Source organism: Amphibalanus amphitrite, unplaced genomic scaffold (assembly GCF_019059575.1).
Source record: "Amphibalanus amphitrite isolate SeventyFive unplaced genomic scaffold, NRLGWU_Aamphi_draft 000001F_arrow, whole genome shotgun sequence".
NCBI classification, from domain to species: domain Eukaryota; kingdom Metazoa; phylum Arthropoda; class Thecostraca; order Balanomorpha; family Balanidae; genus Amphibalanus; species Amphibalanus amphitrite.
The window spans coordinates 470,176-495,532 of NW_024881499.1; the positions used below are offsets into that span (position 1 = coordinate 470,176).

General features: G+C 48.1%; 1 protein-coding gene across 2 annotated transcripts; it reads right to left on the reverse strand.

Annotated features, from left to right (window-relative positions):
- Window positions 1-3,756: 3,756 nt before the first annotated feature.
- LOC122381611 (galactose-3-O-sulfotransferase 4-like) lies at window positions 3,757-16,186 on the reverse strand. Of its 2 annotated transcripts, none has more exons than XM_043366038.1 (3): window positions 15,809-16,186; window positions 12,264-12,837; window positions 3,757-4,380 (listed from the first exon to the last, which is right to left on the reverse strand). In XM_043366038.1, the coding sequence occupies exons 1-3, from the start codon at window positions 15,949-15,951 to the stop codon at window positions 3,883-3,885; spliced, it is 1,215 nt and encodes a 404-aa protein (XP_043221973.1). In that variant the 5' UTR covers window positions 15,952-16,186; the 3' UTR covers window positions 3,757-3,882. The 2 variants fall into 2 exon arrangements, with proteins under 2 accessions (XP_043221973.1, XP_043222063.1); XM_043366128.1 differs by having other exon boundaries at window positions 12,276-12,837; window positions 15,809-16,179.
- Window positions 16,187-25,357: the final 9,171 nt, after the last annotated feature.

Consider the following 25,357-nt stretch of genomic DNA (forward strand, 5'->3'; position numbering starts at 1 on the left):
TCTCCCCCTAATTCCTACCATCCTTCCGGCTCTGCAATGGTCTTATCAGACCGAAAGGGCCTAACCCCCCCCCCCAAAAAAAAGACAGCACGCTGATATAAAAACAGCGACCGAACAGGGCCCCGACACCGTTTCGTGCTTCTATCCTCAGGATGCTGAAATCCTTCTCCTCCACGCCGCAACCCCCCTCCGGGCTGGACAGGCAACTTTATCTCATGCGGGCTGCTCCCTTGGAGCGGCACCGCTGATCCCGAGGGAGCGCACCCCGTAGCCGGGTGCAGTGAGTGCCTTGGGGCTGGGTGGCCTGTCCTCTGGACGGGCTCAGCCCCGGCGACTCACTAGGGTGCCTGCCCAGACCAATGTCTCCCCCTATATCCTATCATCCTCCCGGCTCTGAAATGGTCTCATTGGACCGAAAGGGCCTAACCCAACAAAACAAACAGGGCTCCGGCTACTGCGAGTCGTCAAGGTGAGTGCGCGCAACAATAGCTCAATGACCCTAGAGCCGTGCATAAGGAGGCGTGGAAACACTTTCCTCGTCTCGATCTATTAAGAGAGGACTATATCATGGCGTGAGAAAGGTGTTCTAAAAATAAAACATGCTTAACCCGTGCCCAGTTGGGCTATTTGCGGACCCCACCACCCATTGTGGGTGGTGGCCGTTTCGTCCCCCACCTAAAATCTCGGAAAGCTTCCCACCGATTTTGAAAATTGAAAGAGTCTTCGATAGCCCCACCAGCGAACTGCCTTGTAACCAAGTTTCCTTGACCTAGGTGCAACCGATGACGTCAAAGGTCAGGTCAAAGGTCTCTTTTTGTTCACCGATTAATTGGGCCTTTTCTATGGAATGCGTTATAAATCAAAGAGAAGGCATGTTATCGAAAATCATCGATAGAACATTGGTTGCCTAATACATATGTTGCTTAAGGAGGTCACTGATGCCAGGTCAGGCCACAGAGGTCAGGCCACTAAGGGTCACAATATAAATCCAGCTATGCTAGGGTCGTGTGATTCATGTTTTATGGCAAATTCAATGGTGTGGGCTAGAAGACCATTGGGGCCGGTTTAGATTCCATTCTGGTGAAGGTCAGGTCAAGGTCAGGTGAAAGAATGTTAACCCTCGCCGGCACAGGCCATTTGGCGTCCTTCGACGGCACAAGGGGGGTTGGCACGACCTCCCTCGCGTTTGGCCCCTGATCGAGCTAGAGCTTCGCGGAAAAAACGAGCGTGCTGCCCGTCACGAGAGGAAGCCGATGCTATCCAATTTTAAGGTCCTAGGTTATCGGGTGACCTTCCAGGTCAGGTCAATGACCCGAAAATCGGGAAAATCGGGACCTGTTAGAAAGTCGTTAAGTGTGGCTGCAATGGGGTTTTCCGGGGTGCTGATCACGAATATCGTGTTAGTTTTGATCAGAGATGATGTCTAAGCATTTAGACCAGGTCGGGTCAGGTCAGGTCAGGTCAACCGCTAGGGGTCGTGACTGGTATTCGTAATATGTGTCAACCGTCTCTGACAGCTTCGTAACATGTTACGAAGGCACCAAAACTACTTCGGAAATGTTCAAATGATGCCTAATTTCGAAATCAGCTCCAAAAATTAGCCTAGAAACATGTAAAACTCGAAAAAGTGAACCGAGGTCAGCAAAGGTCAATGACCTGACCTGACCTTCAGATATGACCTTGACATCCACCCTTATGCATGGGAACAGCATCAAATCACATGTTTGAACGTTTGAAACCACGAAAAGCTTGCAAACGCGCGGCTAATGCGAGCCGACATACGCCGAATCGCGATTCCGGCCAAACATGGTCTCGGAAAGTTGGTCACAGGTCAAAGGTCATTTGGATCAGGGTCATGAAATTTTCGGTGTAGGTGTAAAATTGATCAATGCGAGGGTCCTGAAAGTTTCGTCGCAATCGGTCGCTTTTTACGCGAGTTATTCGCGAAAGAACTTAGGGGGTGGGGTTGCATCAGCCCCCCTGTGCCGGCGAGGGTTAAATTTCGAAGTTGATATTTTGCATAAAATGGGTAGCTATTCGACGCAGCTCATCACGGGGAATCCAATGGCGGTCTTCTTTTTTTTTTTTTGCTGTGTGGTCTAAAACAGCTAAAAGTTGAGTTTGGAAATTATAGAAATTAAGAGAAAATTTTTCAAACAGGTGAGAAGGGAAGCAAATTTCATCGCAAGGCACTTTTGTGTGCTTATTTCTCCAGTGTACGCTCGATTTTAGAATATGACAGTGTGATATGGGCGGGTGCGGCTGACACCCACACAGTGCGGGTCGACCGAGTGCAACACAAATTTCTAATATGGCTTTTATCAAACACGCACTCCGGACATTCCATTTCTCTGGATTATAGTGCTTTACTAAATCACTTCCGGATACAGTCATTGGCTTCACGTCGAATTCAGCATGATCTGATTTTCACCAGAAACGTGTTTCATGGGAGACACGACTGCTGCCACACACTAAACAGCTTTGCACTGCACATACCCACTCGGTCGACCCGCACACAAAAACTATTTTATGAGCCCCGTGCACGCGTCAACACCGTGAAGCGGGGTTTATTCAACAGGGTACCACGTCTAGTCAATTCGTTTTTATGCAGTGTTCCAGTGGCATATTTTTTTACCGATGCCACTGGGACTTTTAAATCTCATGTTTTGAAGTATATATCATCTTTTTAAAGTCACAGAGCCTTTTTACAAGCTCCGTTTTTTTAGATTCATAACTCACATATTTTTTGTGCATTATATTTTTAGCTATATTTATCGTAGTATTTACCTACTGACTACTGTTTACTCTGCATTGCTTGCCCGTATGCCATTGTTTATCATGTACAGTGTTAGTTTGACTTCGCCTGTCAGTGGGGGTCCGCCCTGTTGGTGATCACTTGAATTAAATAAAATAAATAAGGCGCATTTATCGAAGGTAATTCGACAATTGCGCCCTTTGCAATACTTTCTAAAAAGACCGTGTCTGACTTATGAGTTGAAGTATGTGATAAATTAGTGTCTAAAAAGGTAGGAAAAGGTTTCTAAATATAATGTGAAAACAACTAACCTGTGCTGTCTTTGTATTCCAAGCTGAAGCCAGTTTCGCTTAACGTGGCGCAATATGGCCACTCTCCCCTATGTACGAGCTGAGAGTCTGAAAAATAGGAGCCAGGAGGAAATACTTTCGATAAAAATGATCGCCAGTAAAATTAAATGTCCACCAACCAGTTTTCTCAATAGCTAATTGAGCTAGCAATTCTCGTGTTGTGTTCAAAGACACGTTTACAGTGAGGGTAAAACTTTAATAAAACGAACTATAGCAAGCTAAACTTTTCTGATCACCTTGATGTGACAACAGAAAAGAAGGGTAACAGAGCTAAAGGCATCCTGATTCGTGCAGGGGTGCGTGGTAATTCCCAGGCTGGGGTTATAGCAGCGAAAGTGCGCTCGATCCTCGAGTACGGTAGTATGATTTGGGACGGAGCAGTCGCATCGAATTTGGACAGACTGGACCGAATTCAGCACAAGTTTGTGCCGGTGCATCGCCCGTCAGCTGGTCGGCCTCGGAGTGGGCCCGGCGGCAGCCGGCCGGCCTGCTGTGCGGCGGCGACTTCGGCGCGGTCCGACCGGTCGCCCGGCGACTCCGACACACCCTTTCGGCGCTGCCTTCAGAGGCGGGCCGGACCATGTGTTTGTGTCACAGTCAGGAGCGCCAGAAACGGCTCAAGGAAGTCCACGACCAGCGACAAAACACAAATTCCACCACGACTTATTTATTTTTCTTTTAGCTTGGCCTGGCACGAACCGTGAAGGGCCGGGGCGCTCTGTAAATACCGTATACCTACCGCCGCGCCGGACTGTGAGACCGGCGGCAGCGGACGCCTCACCGGATCGCCTTGAGCGCCTCCACCAGCTCGCGCATCACCTGCACCCACGTGTGCTCGGCGGCCACGTACATCTGGCACAGCCGCGAACCGTTGCGCGCGCTGAAGCCGTACACCCGGTGGCCGGGCCAGCGGTTCCATTCTTGCAGCTCGGCAGGCGGCGAGCGCACGATGCGACACTCGGCCACCACGCGGCGTGTCTCCTCGCGCAGCGCGGCCACCTCCTGGCGCATCCTGTCCTCGCCGAACTGGCGCACGCGCTGCTCCAGCCGGCCGGCAAAGTGGCGGTAGAGGAGGCGGTCGGCGCGCAGCCAGCGCTGGAGCGCCGAGCGCGCCGGGCTGTCCACCGGCAGCTCGATGGGCGCCATCAGCGCGTTGAGCCGCATGGAGACGACGTAGGCGGTGGGCCAGCAGAGCAGGTGGCGCAGCAGCACCAGCGACTCGTCCATCCGCTCGGCGACCAGCACCAGCTGGAAGTGACGCTCGATCTCGGCCACCTGAGCGGCGGCACACCGGCGGCCGTCAGCGGCGTCACACGGCGCGGCACAACAGAGCTCAGCACAACAACGCCCAGCCGGCACAACAACACCGTGCAGCACAGCTCAGCCGGGACGGTATACCGTGCAGCACGGCTCAGCCGGGACGGTATACCGTGCAGTATCGTGCAGCACAGCTTAGGCGGAACGGTATACCGTGCAGCACAGCTCAGCCGGGACGGGACACCGTGCAGTATCGTGCATTGGCGAATCCAGACTTGCGTTTTTTTAGGAGGGGGGCAACTCATGCAAAGAACCAAATGCCCCAAGGGTTCGTCTGATCGCCAAAATAAGGGTCGCAATCGATTCCTCGGGTCAATATCTAGCCGCAGCCTTGGCTTACCCCTACCCCTTACCCCTTAACTCATTAACGCCGAGTGGCAACTATAGTTGCCATCTACAAAAACCTACTGCTGAAGGCAAGTTAATGACGTCAGAACAGCATTTGTGGGATGCCTAATCAGCATAGTCCCTTCTCATCATGATCAGACGGTTTTAGTCACGTCCTGTGCGCAACATGCTTCACAAATCAAGAAATAGTCAGACGTTGCAGAGACGGCCGCCATATTGGCTTGACGGTCCCGAAGAATACGACGCTGTTTTTCCAGAGTGTCCGGTATTTCCGAGCATTTTCGGCTTATTTTGATCCAGAAAGGATGTAGGCAGGCTACCAGTGTCTCAAAACTTGAAAGCACTCTACTCATTTGTAGTTATTTGTACTAGATTTGTACTTGGCAACTATAGTTGCCACTCGGCGTTGGCGTAGTCAAAAATATGAGCGGTTCATAGTTAAATAGTTGTATTTACGGATATACTGTAACGAAACATATGTTATTCAACCAGACTGTCCCCGTGTATACCTTGGGACATAGTTACATGGACTTTTGCAAATAAATTAACAATTAAGGCAGAAATTAATTAAAAAATACATGCATGTCTATACATTACCATAGTGAACCCTACCCCCATCCATTGTTTTCTTGGTCTATTCTCGACATTGTTAAATCTGTTTATGTTTATCATCTACTGAAGATATTTTTGTGGAATGGGATGCAATCTCGCTTTCTCTTTCCTCTCTCCCTCTCTCTCTCTCTCTCTCTCTCTCTCTCTCTCTCTCTCTCTCTCTCTCTCTCTCTCTCGCTCTCTTTCCCTGTTCCTCCACTGGCGGATGCAGGAAACATTACGGACATTCATAGCTCACAGAGTCCGACTTGCCCGATTTTGTTTCGTTTTCTTTGTAAAGAAAGAGAACTAAAACGGCATTTATACGATAAAGATTGCCTACGATTGCACAGTAATGCATTTATAACAAACCGAAATCCGAGAAGTTTAGGTACGAGAATTTTCAAACCCTGCTGCGTGTGATATCACCTATCACCTTTCTGGATAAACCAGAGTCGCTCTCGCTTTCTATGTCGAAGACTATGATTTGCTGGTTTTTCCTAGCGTTCGTTAGTCGCGCCACTTGCAGTATGCATAACCAAACTCAGGCATGCTCATCTGCAGGCACCGTGCCATGATGCTAAATCGTGTGACCAGCTCGTGTTTCAATTTGGAGGGGCACGTAGGTATTAAGCCTATTTGCATCAACAAATTAAGTTTTTAGCATCGTAAAGACGCTGTATGACGTTTACAAACAGGGACCCATAAACGAAAGCTCCCCCACCTCCTCCGCTGAGCTCCCATTGACGCCGATTATGACCTTGACACAGTCGTGATACCGAATTGATTCCGATGAAGCTGCTTGCTATCTGAACTTTCACAGCAGATGCTGGTGATTCAGCTGAATGAGACGGTGGAGGCGGCTTTGTGCTTTGGGTTTCGTGCGAGGATAACAGCACACGAAACTTTAGGTTACGATCACGTAGCTGATGTTGTCTCATGGGACTGAATGAAAATTGTGAACCAAAGGCGAGACATCGCCTGACTTGGGGCAGTGCTGATTCCTGGCACTGCCAGCTGGAAACGAGGAAATGGGGATTCAGGTGGTAGAAAATATGTGGGCCTGCTCAGTTGTCCTAAACTAGATGAAATTGAACTATATTTTTATGACACGTGGAATGTGTTCAAGTGCAAGTAGTGGTGGTCGCCTTGTACTTACACCACTTTTACTCGTCAATCAACATATCCCCCTTCTTATTCTGAAGTACAACCGCCAGTGTGTGCTCGAGTCGTGATCACGAAAGGGATCCAATTTGTCCAGACTCTCGTCCGAACAGTCTAAAAAACATTCGAAGGCGAACGGATTTACTGGTTAGGTAAGGACAGCAGAAGTACGTACGTATGCGGGAATCAGAAATATACTATACAATTCCATGGCTCCGGTAGGCCTGTAATCAGCGTGCTCGCAAATAGGCATGAATAATCGAGTTGCTTTGTACCCCGAGTTTTTACAAATGTATCATACCCGGTAGAAAGTTTTGTGATAGGACGGTATACCTGCCATCAACCATGTACGAGTAAATAGAAATCTGGTGAGAACTACGTATGAGATAATATGCATTCTTTGTTGAATTGTTTTCGAGCAGATTTTATTTATGCATGTCAAGATAAATGGTTAAAAAGGACTGGTAAAGAGCATCTGCTTTGGTACAGAAAAACACTTATTGATGGATAAATGAACTGTGTTTCCTGGATACCAAGGACTGCAGCTGCTTTGGGCACAGGCTACAGGCTTATACCATAGGGCATAGTGTAGATTCCACTACTTAGACGTAATTATCTTATTAAAAATTTATATTGAAGTGGCGTAACCACTTTTTCTGTTTGGAAATTGGATTAAGGCTCGTGGGGGATAAGTTGGGACATAAATAGATTCAATGCATCCCGGCGATTAGTATTTGTTTAATGAAAAGTTACGATAGCGGCAATTTTTGACGGACGCCATTTAATTGCGTCCCAGAAAAGCTATTTCTGGCACCTAAAAGCTGACTCGCCCCAAAATTGGTCCTCAGCACCTATTTGGTGGATACCAGCACCAATCATGGAAAATGACCTTAATTAGCTGTTTCTGGCACCTATTCAACGGTAGGGTAAGGTGCCTAATTAGCGACCCCCTTAATTTGAACCGTCATTGCTCACGCTCTGTGGGTGCCACTGTATTACTGGCTTGATTTTCGGAGAAGTCGTCCATTTTTCTATTAAAATATAGTCATTTTCTGCCCCAATATTCACTAACTTATTTGTAGTGAGCATTTTGGCAAACCATTGCAAAAAACGCTAATAGGGAACTCTTCCCGATTAGCGACCGGGGAGGGTCGCTAATAAGTCTATGGGTTTCCCCATATTAAAAATGGCAAAAAATAGGACGCCTGAAAAGATGAAATTATGATCTCAATAAGGTAACCTATACGCAAAACACTCAATCACTCCAACAGGAACGTTTATCCAACACATTTACGTAAGTAAAAACTGATCACGTGATGCACCGAAGGCGAAAAGAAGGCGAAAACCCAAATTTTGCGGGCTATCTTGTATGATATTCGAGGTCCGCGCTGAATTCGGCACCCCTGCAGTCGGTGACGACATTTGACATCCCCTGCCACACATTGCAAGCTTCAGCAACACCACATTTTCATTTCTCTCTTTTCCCCTTTCTTTCCCTTGTTGAGCTATTTGCGACCATGTCAGGCGCAAATAGGAAATATGAGTTGCGACACATTTTTAACCGCCATGCTGTACACAGTTAAGCGATTCACTATGGGAAAACGGCAATCAATTGAAAAAGGAATGTCGATTCAGAATAAAAAAGGTGCATCATTCTAATGTGCATCGCTTTTCATCAGAGAGGGCCCAAACACACACGTTTTGGATAAGAAACTCGTCATTTTTATTTAAACTCACCTGAAACGTCCCACCAAAAACATCGACAACCGTAAAGTAATTTAATTTGATAACTTAAGTATGGCTCACCTTTTGACGATGTTTTTACCCCGTTTTCTCCCGCCAGTCTTTCTGTAGGGAGGTAGGTCGCAAATCGGAAAGGGTCGCTAATTAGGCACCTTACCCTACGCCTTACTCTTTTTTCTGAATCTGGCACCTAAATGCTGAGCGTAGCACCAATCTAGTAGAAAAATGAACTACTGGCTGGTAAAATCATGTTGTTCTGGTATAATGACCCCTGGAGTCTAGCCTAAAGGTTGCCAGTGCAGCTACACTCTAAGACAGCCCCGTAGTGATCTCAGCATTGTATATGACGTTTAAGTAAGCAAATAATATTGATTTGTTTGAAAAAAAACAATGTCATTTAAATATTTAAAAGTATTTATTTGTAATGCTTAAAGGGAAACATTTTTGTGAGTAATTGTCTCGATTTTGACCATTAAAACGGGTATTGTATTTTTTGACGTCATCAAATAGCTCCAAAAAAGAAATGTAATGTTTTCATTCCGTTCAAGGCCGCTGAAGAAACGCGGGATCTTGCGTGGGACATTGTCCGTTGTTTGCCGCGCAGAGTTGTGCCGTGGTTGTGCCTTTTTCATCCGTTTCTTACTTATGTCATATGTGTGCATGAAGCTTTGATTTTGTTTTTGGTTATTGTGTCGCCGGTCAGTCAAACGCCCCTGTAGAAACCGGATGCTGCGTTTGATCGAGATGGAGTCAGACGATGATTGCAGAAAGCTAATAATATTGAAAAGAGGGCCGGTTGCGTGGCATGTCTGTTCAGAGTTGACATTTTGCTTTACTCCAGTTTATGACCTGAGAGCCTGGCTGGAAGTGACGGATCCAAACTTTTCACGTTAAAATGGCTGAGGGTGCAATAATCTCTAGTCTCTACATAGCGGGCTGGTATAGGAGCGTCTTGCTATGCTGCACCATAGCTGGCTAGTGATTCTATTTTGGCTAGAAATGGCATTAATCGTTATCTCCACTGGCGAAAATGGCACTTGACATCACCGAATGCAACGTTCATGTTGTTAGGATACATAAATCAGGAAGATTACGCGAATTAGGTAGGCAAACGTGGAATAAAATAGGTGCTGGATGTTTTGGTTTTGGTGCTGAATCAGCAAACAGCAAATACGGAGTTCAACTAGACGATCTGGCAACTTTAGGCTGTGTGGAAGCAATTAGGTGCCAGATTCAGATATTAGGGTCGAATAAGCATTTTGGGGCTGATCAGCAATTAGGTGCCAGAAACAGCTTTTTAGGGACCAGAAACAAATATTCCCCATTTTTGACTACGCCAACGCCGAGTGGCAACTATAGTTGCCAGTCCAGAAATATATGTTAAAAATATTTCTATTTTTCAATACACCGTATGTGCATTTCTAGTGCATGTAGAAGCACAGGGCATCAAGAAAAACTGCCGAAATTTGCCCACGGAATTATCGTCGTTAATGAGTTAATCGGCCCTTAAAGGAAGGGGCGCGTCAAGAGTGCCTCAAGGGTTCGTCTGATCGCCAAAATAGGGGGCGCAATCGATTCATCGGGTCAGAGACCAGACGAACTCTTGAGGCACCGCCGCACCTTTGACACGCCCCTTCCTTTAAGGGCTGATTAAGGGGTAAGGGGTAAGAGATAGGGCCAAATAAAGGTCATATTCTTGGTACCCGTCCCCCAATTGACCTGATGGTTTTTGAAGCGATTCTGAATCCGACGCTGTATTCGTTGCTGTTGCTGACGCTAACTTCACGGACATTGTAAGTACCACTTGTCATCAATGTAGCAAACGGTTGTCACATCGTCACCTATGTGTGATTAAGTCATTGGAATACAAAGCATACAAAATACATGATAAAGCTCCCCCCTGAAAAATATCCGAGGTGATTTTCTGCGTGTCAGACAAGCCTGGTTCTGCGGTAGCCAGCTGACACGGCGCAGGGCGCCGGCCGTGGGGGCGCCAGTCACACTGGGCGTAGCGTGGTGAGTCGCAGCTCCGCCCAATCGCACTCGTTGCGTGTGACCACGGAGGTAGCTACAGAACCACTCGCTGTCTGCTCCGTATGCGCACAGTTTTTCTAATAATTTAGTGAGGTACAACATCAAAGCATTTGGATAGATCAAGTGTCACCATAATTGAGATTTCACCATTGTCCATCGCGCGAAGTCTTCGCCGAAGAGCCGTATCAGTCATGACATGTAGAGCCGTCTCCGTTGAATGAAGTTTTCTATAGCCATGTTGTGAGTCAGATAAAATATAGTTTTGTTCGAGATAATGTGAAAGCTGTCGCTGAACAACTCGTTTAACTATCTTAGTAATAGCTGGTCCGTCAAACACATACCTATCCTGCTATTTGAGGTCACTAATAGGTCAGGTCAGGTCACAGAGGGCAGGTCACTGAGGGTCACAATACGAAAGTGTAGTGTGATACATGTTTTATAGTCCATTTTTATGACAAATGCGTTTATGTGGGTCAGGCAGCCTTTAGGGCCAGTTTAGGCTATATTTTGGTTAAGGTCAGGTCAAGGTCAGGTCAAAAAAGGGTCAAATTTTTAACTTGGTATTTTTGCATAGAATGGGTATCGATTCGATGCAGCTCGTCACGGGGAGTCTAATGGTGGTCCTTGTTTTGCGCTACGTTGTCTAGAATTACTAAAAATTGAGTTTAAAAATTTGACGTCATCAATTTTCCACAGTTTTTTCGCTACAACTTGGCAAAAAAGAGAGATCGAGCTCAAATTTGGTATGTACCTAAATAGAATATGGCATGAGCTATCACATGTATTCCATTTTTTTTTTTGGAAATTCGAAAACTTTTTGAATTTTTTGGCTAATCTATCAAAAAAGTTACTTTTTATTTTAGGGGGTCAAAATCCCAAAATTTCAAAAAATCTGAGAAAGAAGTTTTGTAGCCCAGTTCATTCTACACCTTGTACTTACCTATGTCTAAACATTTGTCTGTATCTTCAAAGCTGTAGGATTGACAGCTCTTCCCGCGAAAGTTTTTTTTTTTTTGGTCGAAAATGGCAGAACATGACGTCATTCTGACGTCATTTGCGGCAAACCTATCATAGCCTCTATAGAAAAAGTTGGTCACAATGTGTAAAATTGATGCCCGGAGGGTTTCTGAAAGTTTGGTGACGATATCTGCAGCCGTTTGGGAGATATCTACGGAAAAGGACAGGGGGTCGTTTCGCCCCCCCCCCTCCCCCTATGGGTCGCAGGTTAAAAATTTCCCAAATGGGCGGTGTTACCCTTGAGAAGTGTAGACCCAAGGGTCTGCATTTTTCTAAAAAATCCTTCACTATGGCAGCACGACAAAAATGACGCTCGAGCAGAAGCACGAAATGTTTGGATGAGTCCCAATTATGGAAAAAAACTTCTTCAGGGTTATTTGCTGTCAAATAAGATAAGTTTTCTTCTGCTTATTATTCTAGAAAAAGTATAAAACGCATTCACGAAACGTAAAACTCAGAATTTATCGCAAATCACCTAAAACAATGCGGTGCACTGCCCACACCTGCACAGTGCACTTCTGTAGACGTCACGCTGCCAAAAGACAGCCAGCTGTCGCCCTAAACCTTTTCATATTTCTGATATCGGGGTGGGCGGTGGTCCCAAAAGGGCGGTGTTCCCCCGTCTTCCCCTACATCTTTTAGGAAAGAGTATTATATGAACTTGGGTGGCTTTTCAGGAAATGATGTCCTTACTTTTTTCATCACAAAGTTAGGGTTCACGAAGTTGAGAACCTGGACAATATTTTTCATTTGGCAGCATTACAAAGGTTCAGGGAAAGCAGCAATAAAAAGGTCACCCACTGACATACATGCCATAGACCTATCAAACCAACCACCTTTTGTTACACCTCGCCTCGCCGTTTTACCACTACTTTCTACCCAAGTACATACGCGATGCACGATGCCCTTGCATGCAATTTTAACGTCCCGGCAGTGAGTCTCACCTTTTCGCGAACCTTGTTGTCGTCGTCGTGGTGCTCCTCGGGCAGGCCAAAGTCCCAGAGCTGCTGGTTGCGGCCGTACATGCCGCCAAAGCGCGTGCTGGGGATGGGCCTCTGAGCGGCGAACTCCTCCAGCGATACGAACCGGTCCAGCTCCAGGTGCCGGAACATGGAGAGAAACTGGCGCAGCGGCTCGCGCACGATCGAGATGTACACGGTGTCGTTGGGCATCACCTGCTGCACCTGGTCGTGGTCCCAGCGGAGCGCCACGTTGATGATGTGACAGCCGAACTGGTGGCCGGCGGCGGCGCACCGGTCGGAGGCGCGGAACGGCCGCCGGCCCAGCAGCTGGGAGCCGGCCGCCGGCAGCAGCGGCACCAGCTGGTGGTGCGCCGCCAGCCGGAACAGCACGTTCTGCACGGCCGACGAGCCGCTCCGGTGCGTCTTCAGGAAGCCCACCCGGTGCCGCGGCGCGCACGTCAGGCCAGGGAACCGGTGCGGCAGCTTGGCCGGCCGCAGCGGCGGCGGCGGCGGCGGGCACGCCGGCCGCGCCCGCGTCGCCGGCGCCGCCGCGGTCCTGGAATCGACCTCCAGTCAGACACGGACAGCGCATATCCCGCGTGGAGCGTGCGGCAGAGGGATGGGGTTGGTGAGACCACTCACACCTGAGGGAGGCTGGGGAGGGACCTTGACCTTGGAGCAGCGTCGTATCGTAAGATGAACCGCAAATGTTTTGTCAATCCAAAACGGTTCACCCTCTCGCTCGCTCGTTTGTCACCTCAAATGGCGTTTTACTGGTACGTATGATACTTCTCCAACTCTTCCTGACTAAAATGTGATCTTTCATGTAATAAAAGTCTCTTTTAGTAAAAAAATGTTGTTATTGTAAACAGGTACAATTTGACCTTTTTGACCTCCCTGTAACGTCATATGTCCACGAAAAATGGCCAAGGAGGTTTCCGTGGCCGCATATACCTACTTACATGCAGTAGCGGCGGAACACCTTCAATTAAAGGTAGTGTGCCAGCTTTCTTGGACCGTATGGAGTTAATGGCCCAGATAAGGAGAACCGGATTTTTAGAACTTATCCATACCTTCAAAACTCATGGAAACGTCTTAAATTCTTCAAATTTTGAGTACCCCAGTGCGAAATTCGCCCCGACGGGTTGTCGGTCGTACCCCAACCACATTTCACACCACTATGAACAATAAATGCACACACTGAAATCGCTATTACCGATATGCTCATCCAATCAAGTTTCGATAAACCCGTTCATCATCATCTCCTGCGGTTTCGAACACGCCTGTTAGGTGGCTTCTGATGCTCGTCGAGGTCGGAATTTCCAAATACGCGTGGTGCGTCGGGCCGCGCGCTCTGACTTCGGCCAAGAAAAATGCGTCAGCTGATCATTGTCATTTCTGCCACTTGCGTGTGGTGAAATGGGGTCATAACTTATAAGACGGCTTTTTCATATCAATTATTTTACATAAAATCATATTTCAAACCATAAATAATGTTCGACAGCCAAATAAAAGAAACAATACCAATACGGGCTTACAGTTTAAGGCTCGACATTGTGTTGTCTACGATTAGACAGCTGATAACTCATTCCCGTACGTCGTATGGTCGTAACACTATAATGACCTTTGCTTATTGTCACAAGTGCGCCGCATTCGCGATTGTTGCCCGACGCCTGTTTGCAGGTGAGCCCACTACAGTTGTTATACATATCTAAAAACCGAAAAACTTTTAGGCGAAAAAGGCACTATTCCAGGCCCATTTTTGATTTTTTTGCGATATTAGGTAAAAACAGAAGCTTCTTATCCTAGGAAAAATAAAATGGGAAATCTTTCAAAGGTGGCACACTACCTTTAACCCTATTCCTAGCGGGGGGGGGGGGGGGGCCTCAGGAGTCCCCCCTGAGGTTTTTGGTTATTTCTCCCAAACGCTTTGAGCTAGGAAGCTCAAATTTTCTGACTTTTCCCTAAAGGCTTTTACGCAACATTTCTGAAAATTTTGAGTTGATCTGACCTCAGGTCAGGTCACCAGAGGCGGTTTGTTGACCCTACCTCAGAAAAGTTTGCAATCACGCCAGAGCTAGAGTTTTTGACCGATCAATTTCTTATCTTCAGGCTTTAGTTAGGATACCAGTATGTGCAATTTGTATATCTCAGAATTTTCATATCTGTGACCTGAGGTCAGGCCAGACTCGTGACCTTTACATTGCAAGCCTATGGGAAAATATTGAAACGCCTCCTGCCTCGTGTAAACGAGTCAAAACCACCCAATTCTTTCAGTATTATGGAAGATTATCTCATCGGTGATGATCCTGGTGCCGCTAATTGACAGGGGCACCGGCAAAGGTCATCTGAGGTCATGTGACGTCATAAATCGTTTTTCTGTCAATAAATCACGACATAATGGTGCTAAAGACTTGTAAGTGGTACCAAACTGCTCGCCTGGTCAAGGCGCGTCGTTTGGTATGCAGCATGACCATACCCCACAACCTCATTGATGAATGACCTGACCTTGACGGTCAAATTTCAAATTGACCTGTGAAGGTCATCACATACTTATTTCGCATCGCCTCGGCGAGAGCAACAAAAAATGTATGGTTTTATGTCTCTATGTTTCTTAGTTTAAAGGTTATATAGGTACTTAATTCCAAAACATTTTATCGCTGATAACCTCTGGTGACCTCAATATTGACCTGACCTGAAAATGTTTTTTTTTTGTAAAAGTTGTAGATCTTTAAACGACCTATCAAACGCCGTTCGCCGTTTGTCGCTGCGATGTGTAGTTTTTGAGATCTGAAGGGGGCCGAATCGCCCCCCCCCGCCTTTTTTTTGTCCCGGCGGGGCCCGCCAGGAATAGGGTTAAGGGGGGGGGGGGCAGTGGGCACTGCCGACTTTTGGTCCCATTCTTTCCATGCAACGCCCATAGGGCTAATGTCAAAATGCCAAAATCAAAGGGGGGCACGGTGCCCCGGTGCCCTCCCCGTTCCGCCGCCTATTCCTACATGACATGCCTTCATAAAGACTCGAATATTCACAATTTAGCATGCCGTTCCCTACGATTCACGCAAGTGTCTTCTGATTGAGACTGACCTCTCTTTTGACGTCACATGTCATCATCCATTCAGATGACTACCTATCCACATGTCCAATCTATGTGATAGGAATACATCATCGGTGTTCAAGTATTATTTTGAAATAGGTATATTTTGAATATCCCCAACACAATGTGCGTTAACCAGTTTTCTCAGGAATTCAGCTAGCAATATCTGCTGTGTTCAAAACGAGTTTATGGTGAGGATCAAACAAAAGAAAACGAACTACAGTCATGACGCTATCACGTATGACGATAGAGAGAAAAAGAGAGAGAGAGAGAGAGAGAGAGAGAGAGAGAGAGAGAGAGAGAGAGAGAGAGAGAGAGAGAGAGAGAGAGAGAGAGAGAGAGAGAGAGAGAGAGAGAGAGAGAGAGAGAGACTAGATAAGCTCTAGGAGCGTAATTGCATAGGAATTAGGAAGGTACGATTGGTACTCACGAATTGATAGCTGGCCGTCTTGGTAAGCTGTCATGTATCAGGTTCAAAGCAAGATATGCAGTCCCCAGCGCACAAACAACTAAAAACGAATGTTTCCGAAACCGAAATCGTCTGATATGACTGCAAACGCCAGCATGAATCATTGCTCCTAAATCATCGAAGTTTATGAAGTGGATACGTACCAAACTTATCTTCTAAGCTTTGATTTATATAGTAACGCTAAGTCGGACTGCGGCTTTCCATTTCGAGGGAGACATCTATTCAAGGAGTTAACGTTACGCAAACTGCCAACGGTCGTTCTAAAACATTACTTACGTTTATTTTATTTTTACTCAAGGCCATTTTATTGTCCGGTAGCACCTGTGCTCCTGTGACAACAACTTTTCATTCGATAAAGGAAGGTACAAACGTGATTTAAAACCAAGCCGTACCGCTGTATAAATATATGTATCCCCTGGCGGCACCCTATCAATGGGTGCCGCCAAATGTGCCAAATGTATCAAATGTGCTTTTTTATATAAATTTAGTCCGAACCTTTTGATGGGAAGGATTCACAAGGACAGAGAGAGCCACCGCTAAGCGAAGCTTGTTGCGATGACCCTGCCCTCTACCCTCCGATCGCGCAATTCCGATTCTATGGCAGAATTTAGAGTCCAAAGTTTAACGTGCGCACAAAGCCGCGCACGGCCGGTCCCCTCGCTGACTTCGCCTGGCTACGGCCTGCCACCAACCGCAACCATACCTGTCAGGAGGCCCATGAATATCGAGCGCCCGTCGCGCTACAAACCCGGACTGTCATAACCGGGAACGCGTGCTCTCACCACGCGGAGTCCAACGCTCTAACCAACTGAGCTACGGGACCGGCTTATCAATGCAATGCTTATCAAATACTGCTTGCAAATGATATCACCAGAACCACCAAGGACTTAACCCTGCAAGTGGCAGGGTAGGAGCGGATGGATTATGCCTTCCGTCATCTTTGGATGAATATCTAAAAGAAAAAATTAGCTAAGCGCATGCAGTTTTAAGACTTTTCCTAAAAAGTATACCACGGCATAGCATAGGGAAAACCCGGGACGTAGGGGAGATTGGGGTAATTTGGCCGCTTTTTTTACAAAACGATGTAACTAAAAATCGACAGCACATTTCTGCATTTTCTCAACGCTGACAGGTGTGGCATACAGTTTACTTTCTTGGACAGTAGGTAAACTTGAAATGATAGAGTAACTACTTATATTGAAATTGTGGCGTATTACAAAGGTCTGCAAAGCGGCCAAATTGCCCCACTAGCAGGGTTATTTGGCCGGGGGTGTGGGGCAATTTGGCCGGTGTTAGTTTGAGCCCCTGTGTTTTGTTATAGGCGAGTCAGCTTCACATTCAGCAATGACGCGTGGCCTACGACGCATTTGAAGCATTTTGGAGGTTGACTGCCGGCACCCTGCACGTGCGCACGTGCAAAATGGGTCCCAACTGACTTTTGCACGGCACCCTACTAACCGGTCCCTAACCATGTGCCAAATTTGAGCGCCATTGGTCCAGCCGTTCTCGAGATCTGGAATCGACCCCTGCACGTGCGCACGTGCAGCAGCACCCCAATTCTGGCACATGGATATGCATTGCCTAGTAGGTGCCTACCTACATGCCAACTTTCAGCGCAATCGGCCAAGTAGTTACCGAGATATTGCAACAATTACAAAAGTGACACCTCTTCGTTTTGCACGTGACACGTGCATAAGGGGTCACCCAATGCATCGGGAATAGTCCAATACTTGGTAGAAGGAATGAAGCTACCCTACAAAAATTATCGCGTGTAAATCGGTCAAGTGGTTGCTGAGATATAAGCGTCGCACTCGCAGAATCGTGACCACGGCCGGCCGGCCGCTCATACTCAGAAATTTCCGTTAAGTGAGACTGAAGAGTCATGTCTTAACCCTCGCCGGCCGAGGGGGGGCGGGTGCCGCCCCCCCCATAGGGTTTTTTCGCGATAGCTCCGAACACGCTGGCGATAGAGAGCTGAAACTTGGCATACCTGACCTTTGATCCAAGCCGCATCTTTTGACACCAACCGCATTTTTGGGTCAGGTCAGGTCACTGACCTATGACGTCATAAGTGAACCTCTGCACGGTCTTCAGATGTCGCAACTTCGCAACGCCCTCACTGCCAGAGGAGATGTCACAGGGAAATGAAACTTGCAGGATCTAGTATCCATTATGAGTCCCACATTTTGTTTATCTCGGATTTTTCCTAAAGGTCATATGAGGTCAGGTCATTTTCGTGACCTCACCATTATAAGTCAATGGGGAAAAATGAAAACTGCTATTCTGGCGCCGGGAACGATCTCCAACTATCTCAAGCACACAGAATCGTGATTTGATGCACTCCTTGCAAGGTTAGATGCGTCACTTTTGCAATGTTGACCTTGCGTGACGTCATTTATGACGTCATCAAGGTCACATTAGTTTTTCGTCAATAACTCTTGATCAAATTAAGCTAGCGAGTCGGGAAAGCCACCAATGGACTCAGGAAGACCTGCCGAATCGAATGATATGCGACATGACCTCTTTCGACCAACTTCGTGACCTGGGGGTGCTGACCTGACCTTGACCTGAGGTCAACACCCCAAGTTGACCTGACCCGGACAAAAAGTATATCATTCGACGCGCCTGAGCGAGACAAACACGATGCTGCCAAAATCGGCGCTCTGCGGCCGTTTTTTGCGAAGTTATTCACCAAAAACTGAACCGTACCTTGGGGCACTTGACCTGACCTCAGAGGTCACCGGTTGACCTAGGACCTTAAAATCGGGTACCAATCTCTGCGTCTCGTAACGGCGCACACGCTCGTTTTTTCCGCGACGCGCTAGCTCCACCAGGGGCGAAACGGCGAGGGGGGGTCGTACCCGCCCCCCCCCCTCGGCCGGCGCGTATGTAGAAAACCAATAGGTCCGGCGAGGGTTAATAGGGGAAGTTGGGGCAATGCCGGAGTTGGGGCAAAGCCGAAATTCGAGATATTTCGAAAACCGTACGACATGGATGCCACCTGTCAGTGATGCTCTGAAGCGTGACTACCAATTATCGCATGTTTGTTACCAGTCGTCATTCGGAATACTTCGGCTGTGAGGGCGCCAAGAGCGTTTTCAAGGTACGTTTCCTTTGTACTACATGCGTCTTCGAAGCTGCATTTCCTACTCATTATGCTACCGTTTGTCTGGCCAATTCGGTCAAGTAATCTTCAGCACGTCTTTGCATAAGTGTGCTGCCTATTTGAAATTTATACGGCACGTTGAAAAGTTATGGGCCTGCAAATGAAAGTATGGCTGGCTGGGGTAATGCCGAAAACGTGCAATTACGCGCGTTAAAGGTAGTGTGCCAGCTTTCTTGGACCGTATGGAGTTAATGGCCCAGATAAGGAGAACCGGATTTTTAGAACTTATCCATACCTTCAAAACTCATGGAAACGTCTTAAATTCTTCAAATTTTGAGTACCCCAGTGCGAAATTCGCCCCGACGGGTTGTCGGTCGTACCCCAACCACATTTCACACCACTATGAACAATAAATGCACACACTGAAATCGCTATTACCGATATGCTCATCCAATCAAGTTTCGATAAACCCGTTCATCATCATCTCCTGCGGTTTCGAACACGCCTGTTAGGTGGCTTCTGATGCTCGTCGAGGTCGGAATTTCCAAATACGCGTGGTGCGTCGGGCCGCGCGCTCTGACTTCGGCCAAGAAAAATGCGTCAGCTGATCATTGTCATTTCTGCCACTTGCGTGTGGTGAAATGGGGTCATAACTTATAAGACGGCTTTTTCATATCAATTATTTTACATAAAATCATATTTCAAACCATAAATAATGTTCGACAGCCAAATAAAAGAAACAATACCAATACGGGCTTACAGTTTAAGGCTCGACATTGTGTTGTCTACGATTAGACAGCTGATAACTCATTCCCCTACGTCGTATGGTCGTAACACTATAATGACCTTTGCTTATTGTCACAAGTGCGCCGCATTCGCGATTGTTGCCCGACGCCTGTTTGCAGGTGAGCCCACTACAGTTGTTATACATATCTAAAAACCGACAAACTTTTAGGCGAAAAAGGCACTATTCCAGGCCCATTTTTGATTTTTTTTTGCGATATTAGGTAAAAACAGAAGCTTCTTATCCTAGGAAAAATAAAATGGGAAATCTTTCAAAGGTGGCACACTACCTTTAAAGCACGCTACGTGAACTTTACCGCTGTAGAATAGCAACGCGTATTTTTAGTCACACAAATTACACTTTTAACCGACACAACGGCCTGTTCCCATAAGGAATGATTTACCTGGCCTTTTCTTATTATATTTATCACACAATTATAACTTCCAGTGTGCACTAAGCGTCCTCAAGCTCTTAACCCTCGCCCATGTAGGGGGGGGGGTTGGTGCAACCCCCCCCCTGAGGTTTTTCGGAAATAGTGCAAAAACGGCGGCGCGCAGCGCCGCCAAATTTTGGGTACCTTATGGGGCAAACCTTGCGCATCTTTTGATAAAAAAAATTTGACCGGGTCATGTCAGGTCACGGAGTTATGACGTCACAAAGGGAACAGCCTCCGGCCGGATTTTCACAAACTGAGTGCCAACGCCCGAGGTTTCCTGCCGGTGGTCACTGGCGGATCCAGGGGGGGGGCATTAGGGGCATATGCCCCCCCCCCGACAGGAGCCTGGGGAGGGCATTCAGTACAAGTATGCCCCCCCCCGTTCAGACTTACACTTCTTACGCCTATAACGAGGAACTAAATAAAAATGGTTTAGAAAGCCTTCCTAGTAACTACTTTTGTGATCAGAGTCGTTTTAGTCAGCGGCGCGAGAACTTCTTCAAGACTGGGGGGGCTGAACCATAATAGAGATCAACCTAGGGTACCCCCAAATCTAGTTTTCTCACCGGTTTTAGGCCACTTATTTTTCAGACTTTGGTCTTTTCAACAACAACAACAAAAAAAAAAAAAAAAACGAAAAAATGCAAAAAGTGAGTCTTTCCGTCTCAGCTGAGTGAAGAAACTACCGTTCTGGCAACCTGGAATAAAGGTTTTAATCTGTCAAATGAGTTGCCGAGCCAGTGAAAGAGGTGGATTTTTCACTTACATGCTTTCTTCCTATGTGACCCACAACCCCTAATTTGGGAAGGACAAGCTGCCCAACGGTTCCTGGCCTCATGAAAAGTTGTGTGGACCGCCCCCACGGCCGCAGAATTGTGGGGGCAAGCTTCCCCCATTGCCCCCCTCCCCCGGTTCCCGCGCCTATGTATGAATCTATGAAATTAGGTATGTTGGTAGATTTCCGATTTCGATTCCTCCAGCTGGGGGGGGAGGCTCAAATACATTACGAGCCCCCCCAGCTTTTCGGCTGGGGGGCTCAGCCCCCGCTAGTCCCCCCCCCTCCCGGTTCCCGCGCCACTGGTTTTAGTAACCTCAATTTAGTTGTCATTGCTTTATTTTGTCTAAAAATATGCTGCTTCTTAGTTCTAACCACAGGGAGTCATGCCGCTTCAACCCTTTTGACCGTATTGTCTAACGATGGCACTCATATTGCGCAAATCATGCAGGAATCGGCCGCCGCCTATGCTTGGGAATAGGGATGGTTAGAATATGATTTACCTGTATGGCCGCAGCCAGTGCAGCGTAACCAGGGGGGGGGGGGGCACAAGGGGCGCGTGCCGCCTCATTAGATGCATGGTACCCTATGGGCCCGAGAGACCCTGCAGTGCCAATTGGCCGCTCAGGGTCCAAGCGTGCCTTATTTCGACTGAGATAAGACCCGCAGGCCTCGTGAGGGCACCTCACAGAGTCACGGGCTCCTGAGTCACATCACACATCACACATCTCCATAAGGGCCCCACTCCGGCTTCTGAGGGCCCTGTGCTGGCCTCTGAGTGACCTTGCTGACCTATTAAGCGTCAGCTCTAATTAGGGTCCTGGCCCATACCCGCATGGAACGGCTCCACAGTTCCACACCAGTGTCTCTGAGGGCCCATAACGGCGCCTGTGAGGGTCTTACACCGGCGCCTTTGAGGGCCCAACACCGCCAATCTGAGGGACTAACACCAATATTTCTTAAGGCCCTACATCGGCGGCGGCTCTGAGGGCCCCACACTGGCGCCTCTGAAGGTCTTTCACAGGCGCATCTGACGGCTACCTACCTGCACTCTGTGGGCCCCACACTGGTGAGTCTGAGGGCTCCCAGTGACGCCTGAGAGTACCACGCCGGTCTCCAGAATCCCGCAAGGCTCCTGAAAGCTGAAACCCTCTGCTGGCCCTTGCTGGTCTCTTGAAGACCCCTTGCCCCCATGCATGTGTCTCTGAGGAGTGAGGACTCCCACAACGATGCCTTTGAAAGTCTTCACCGGCGACTGTGAGGGCACCACACAGACGCGTCTGAGGGCCTTACACCGCCACCTCTGAGACACCAGTGTCTCCTGAGGCCCACATCGGCGACTCTCAGGGTCCCACACCGGCGCCTCTGGGGCCCCACACCAGTGCCTCTGGCAGCCAGCCACCGGTAACTCTGTAGGTCCTACACCGGTGACTATGAGGGCCCCACCGGCGTCTGAGAGTACCATGCCGATCTCTAAGGATTCCACAGGGCTCCTGAAGACACTTGCCGGCCTGTGAAGGCCCATTGTTGACATCATACGGCCTGTTACCGGCCTCTGAGGGCCCTTTGTCGGTCTCTGAGAGGTCCTACTGGGTTATTAAGCATTCGCATTTCGCACCAACAACTCCAAGGGCCCCACACACAGCCATCTGTGAATGGTGTGGGCTTAGCGCCACACCAGTGTCTGAGGCACCACAACGACGTCCATGTGAGGGCCTCACACCAGCACCTTAGAGGGCCCACACGGGCTCCTTTGTGGTTCCTGCACCAGTGCCTCTGAGGGCCCCACACCACTGCCTCTGGGGAACCCACACCGATACCTTTGATGGTCCCACGCTAGCACCTCTTAAGGTTCCACACCGGCGGCCCTGGGTCGGCTCTATACACCAGTCATTCTGAGGGGCTGAGGGCCCCAACGGCCCCACCAATTTTCGTCGATTTCTGGCGCTGCCCGGGTATTTGTCCCAAATGCCTCCTCCTCCTGGATCTGCCAATGGGGGTCAGGTGTCCTACCATTTCTGTTTTTTTTTTTTTTTAGAAAAAAACTCGTGTCAGGGCTATGACGAAAAATAAGTGGCCTAAATCCGATGAGAAAACAGGATTTGGGGGTACCCTAGGTTTGGCTCCGTGACCTGGTATGCCCCCCCCGCGCCGAACCCCTGGATCCGCCAGTGCCGGTGGTACGGACATCGGTTGATGGATCGTGATGAAACTTCCCATGCATGTTGGGGCAAGTATTGGCTATCATATGGTATAAGAAACTTGACCGGGTCAGGTCAGGTCACGGAGCTATGACGTCACAAGAGGAACAGCGTCCGGTACTATTTTTGAAAAGCGCCCGAACCACTATTTTGCTAATTCTTGTCACCTCAATGGGAATATGCAGCAATATTAGCTTCTATAGGGAGCAAATGGACATCCCAAATCCAAAAATACAATCAGATTTCAAAAATTTAAATTTTGATTTTTCGAATTTCTGCCGCCGACTGTGACCTTGCCGACTTCCGGCGCTCCCAACGCGCCATTTTTAGAGCTAGGGAAACGAAATACATACCAAACGATAGAGAATTGATCAAGGAACACGATAGTGAAGGTTTCAAGTCGATATCTCCCACCGTTTTGCCGCAATCGCCGCGGAAAATTTGAAAAAGTCTATTTTTCCGAAAATTTGACCTTTGACCGGTCAAAAGTAGGTCAAATGTTGACCTAGGACCAAAAAATATACCACCAATCGCGAGATCTCGGCGAGAGCAATCCGTTGGTCTTTTCCGCTAAGCTCTACGACGCTCCGTTTTCAAACGCCAAGGGGGGGGGTCGCACCAACCCCCCCCCCCCCCTGCATGGGCGAAGGTGGCAGATCGCCGTTTACGGGCGAGGGTTAAAACGCGTGTCAGCTTTGACGAATTCTGGATAAAATTGGATATAAAGTAGCAAAACATCAATTTCGGCATTCCCGTAGATCATTTCTCCCATTTTCGGCTCTCCCCGCAGTCCGGGGCAACGCCGAAAAAGTCACTTCTTTTATATTTTTAGTTTGTGCGCTTAACGGTAGGTATGCGAATTCATCAAATGCGCCTGGTATGTTTGAAAGGCAAAAGACTGGCCTCTCGAATGACGCCAACAAGAATAGCTTACTGTTGTCTACCTTGCGTGCTACGGGCGTCAGAAAAAAGTATTCGGCGTTCCCCCAACTTCCCCTAGTTAATACCCAGGTAAATGCTTATTTGAAATTGTTTTAACGGTCCCTACCCACTGGGTAGTGGGTAGGGACCAACAATAACTTTTACCCACTACCCAGTGAAAGTCCGTTAAAACAATTTCAAACAAATCAGAAATTTCCGTAAATCTAAGGAAAGACTACGCTCGATTCGCCCGCTCCGTAACAACCGTTGCACATATCAGTATACACACAGTCACACACAGACATACAAACATATATCATTGACCTTGACCTAACTTGACCTGAAATGACCTCAGCAGCAAAAACCTGGTCGGGTAGTGTGACAAAGAGGCTCTAGCTGGCTTGGCACCAGAAAACGGCATCGTCATCGGTATATGATAAGCAGCGCAATTGATGTCCAACGGTGACCCAAAACAGCAATATTTTTTTAGTTTGACCTGACCTGGAAGGTCAATGACTGACCTGAGAAGGTAAAACTGGGTACCATTGGATTCGTCTTTTCCCAAAGAATCCCAGTAAACATGCCGACGTCGGCCCGACGTCGGCCGACGTCGGGGTGACGTCGGCAACTCGGCATCGGCATGCCGACGTCGGCCCGACGTCGGTCCAACCTCGGCACGACGTCGGCTGGATGTCGGATATGCCCGCATGTTCCGACGTCCAGCCGAGGTCCAGCCGACGTCGGGCCGACGTCGGGGCGACGCGACGTCGGACCGACATCGGCCGCTGTTTTGACCGTTAAAATAATATAAAATACGTGTTTCATGTTTCATGAAGAGCTTCTGTATTCAAAATATCCTCAGGAAACTCAAATCTTCCTCCACGCCGCAACCCCCTGATCCGGACTGGACGGGAAACTTTATCCCATTTGGGATTGCCCGTAAGCCGAGCTCGCCCGTAGCCGGGTGCGGTGAGTGCTTGGGGGCTGCTCGGCCTATCCTTTGGTCAGGCTCAGCCCCGGCAACTCACCAGGGCCGGGCCCAGTTCATATAGAAAGGCCAGTCGGCAAGTGTCACTTTGCCAAAGTGCCGCTTATCAAAGGGACACTTTGGGAAACGTTGGTGCAGGTGTGTAAGAGTGACTATATGAATCCATTGTGGGGTCGCCCTTTCCAATAAGTGTCACGTAACAGCAATGGGACCAGGGACTCTATATGAACTGGACCCGTCCCAGGGTGCTTGCCAAGAAGACCAATGTCTCCATCCTACGATCCTTCCGGCTCTGAAAT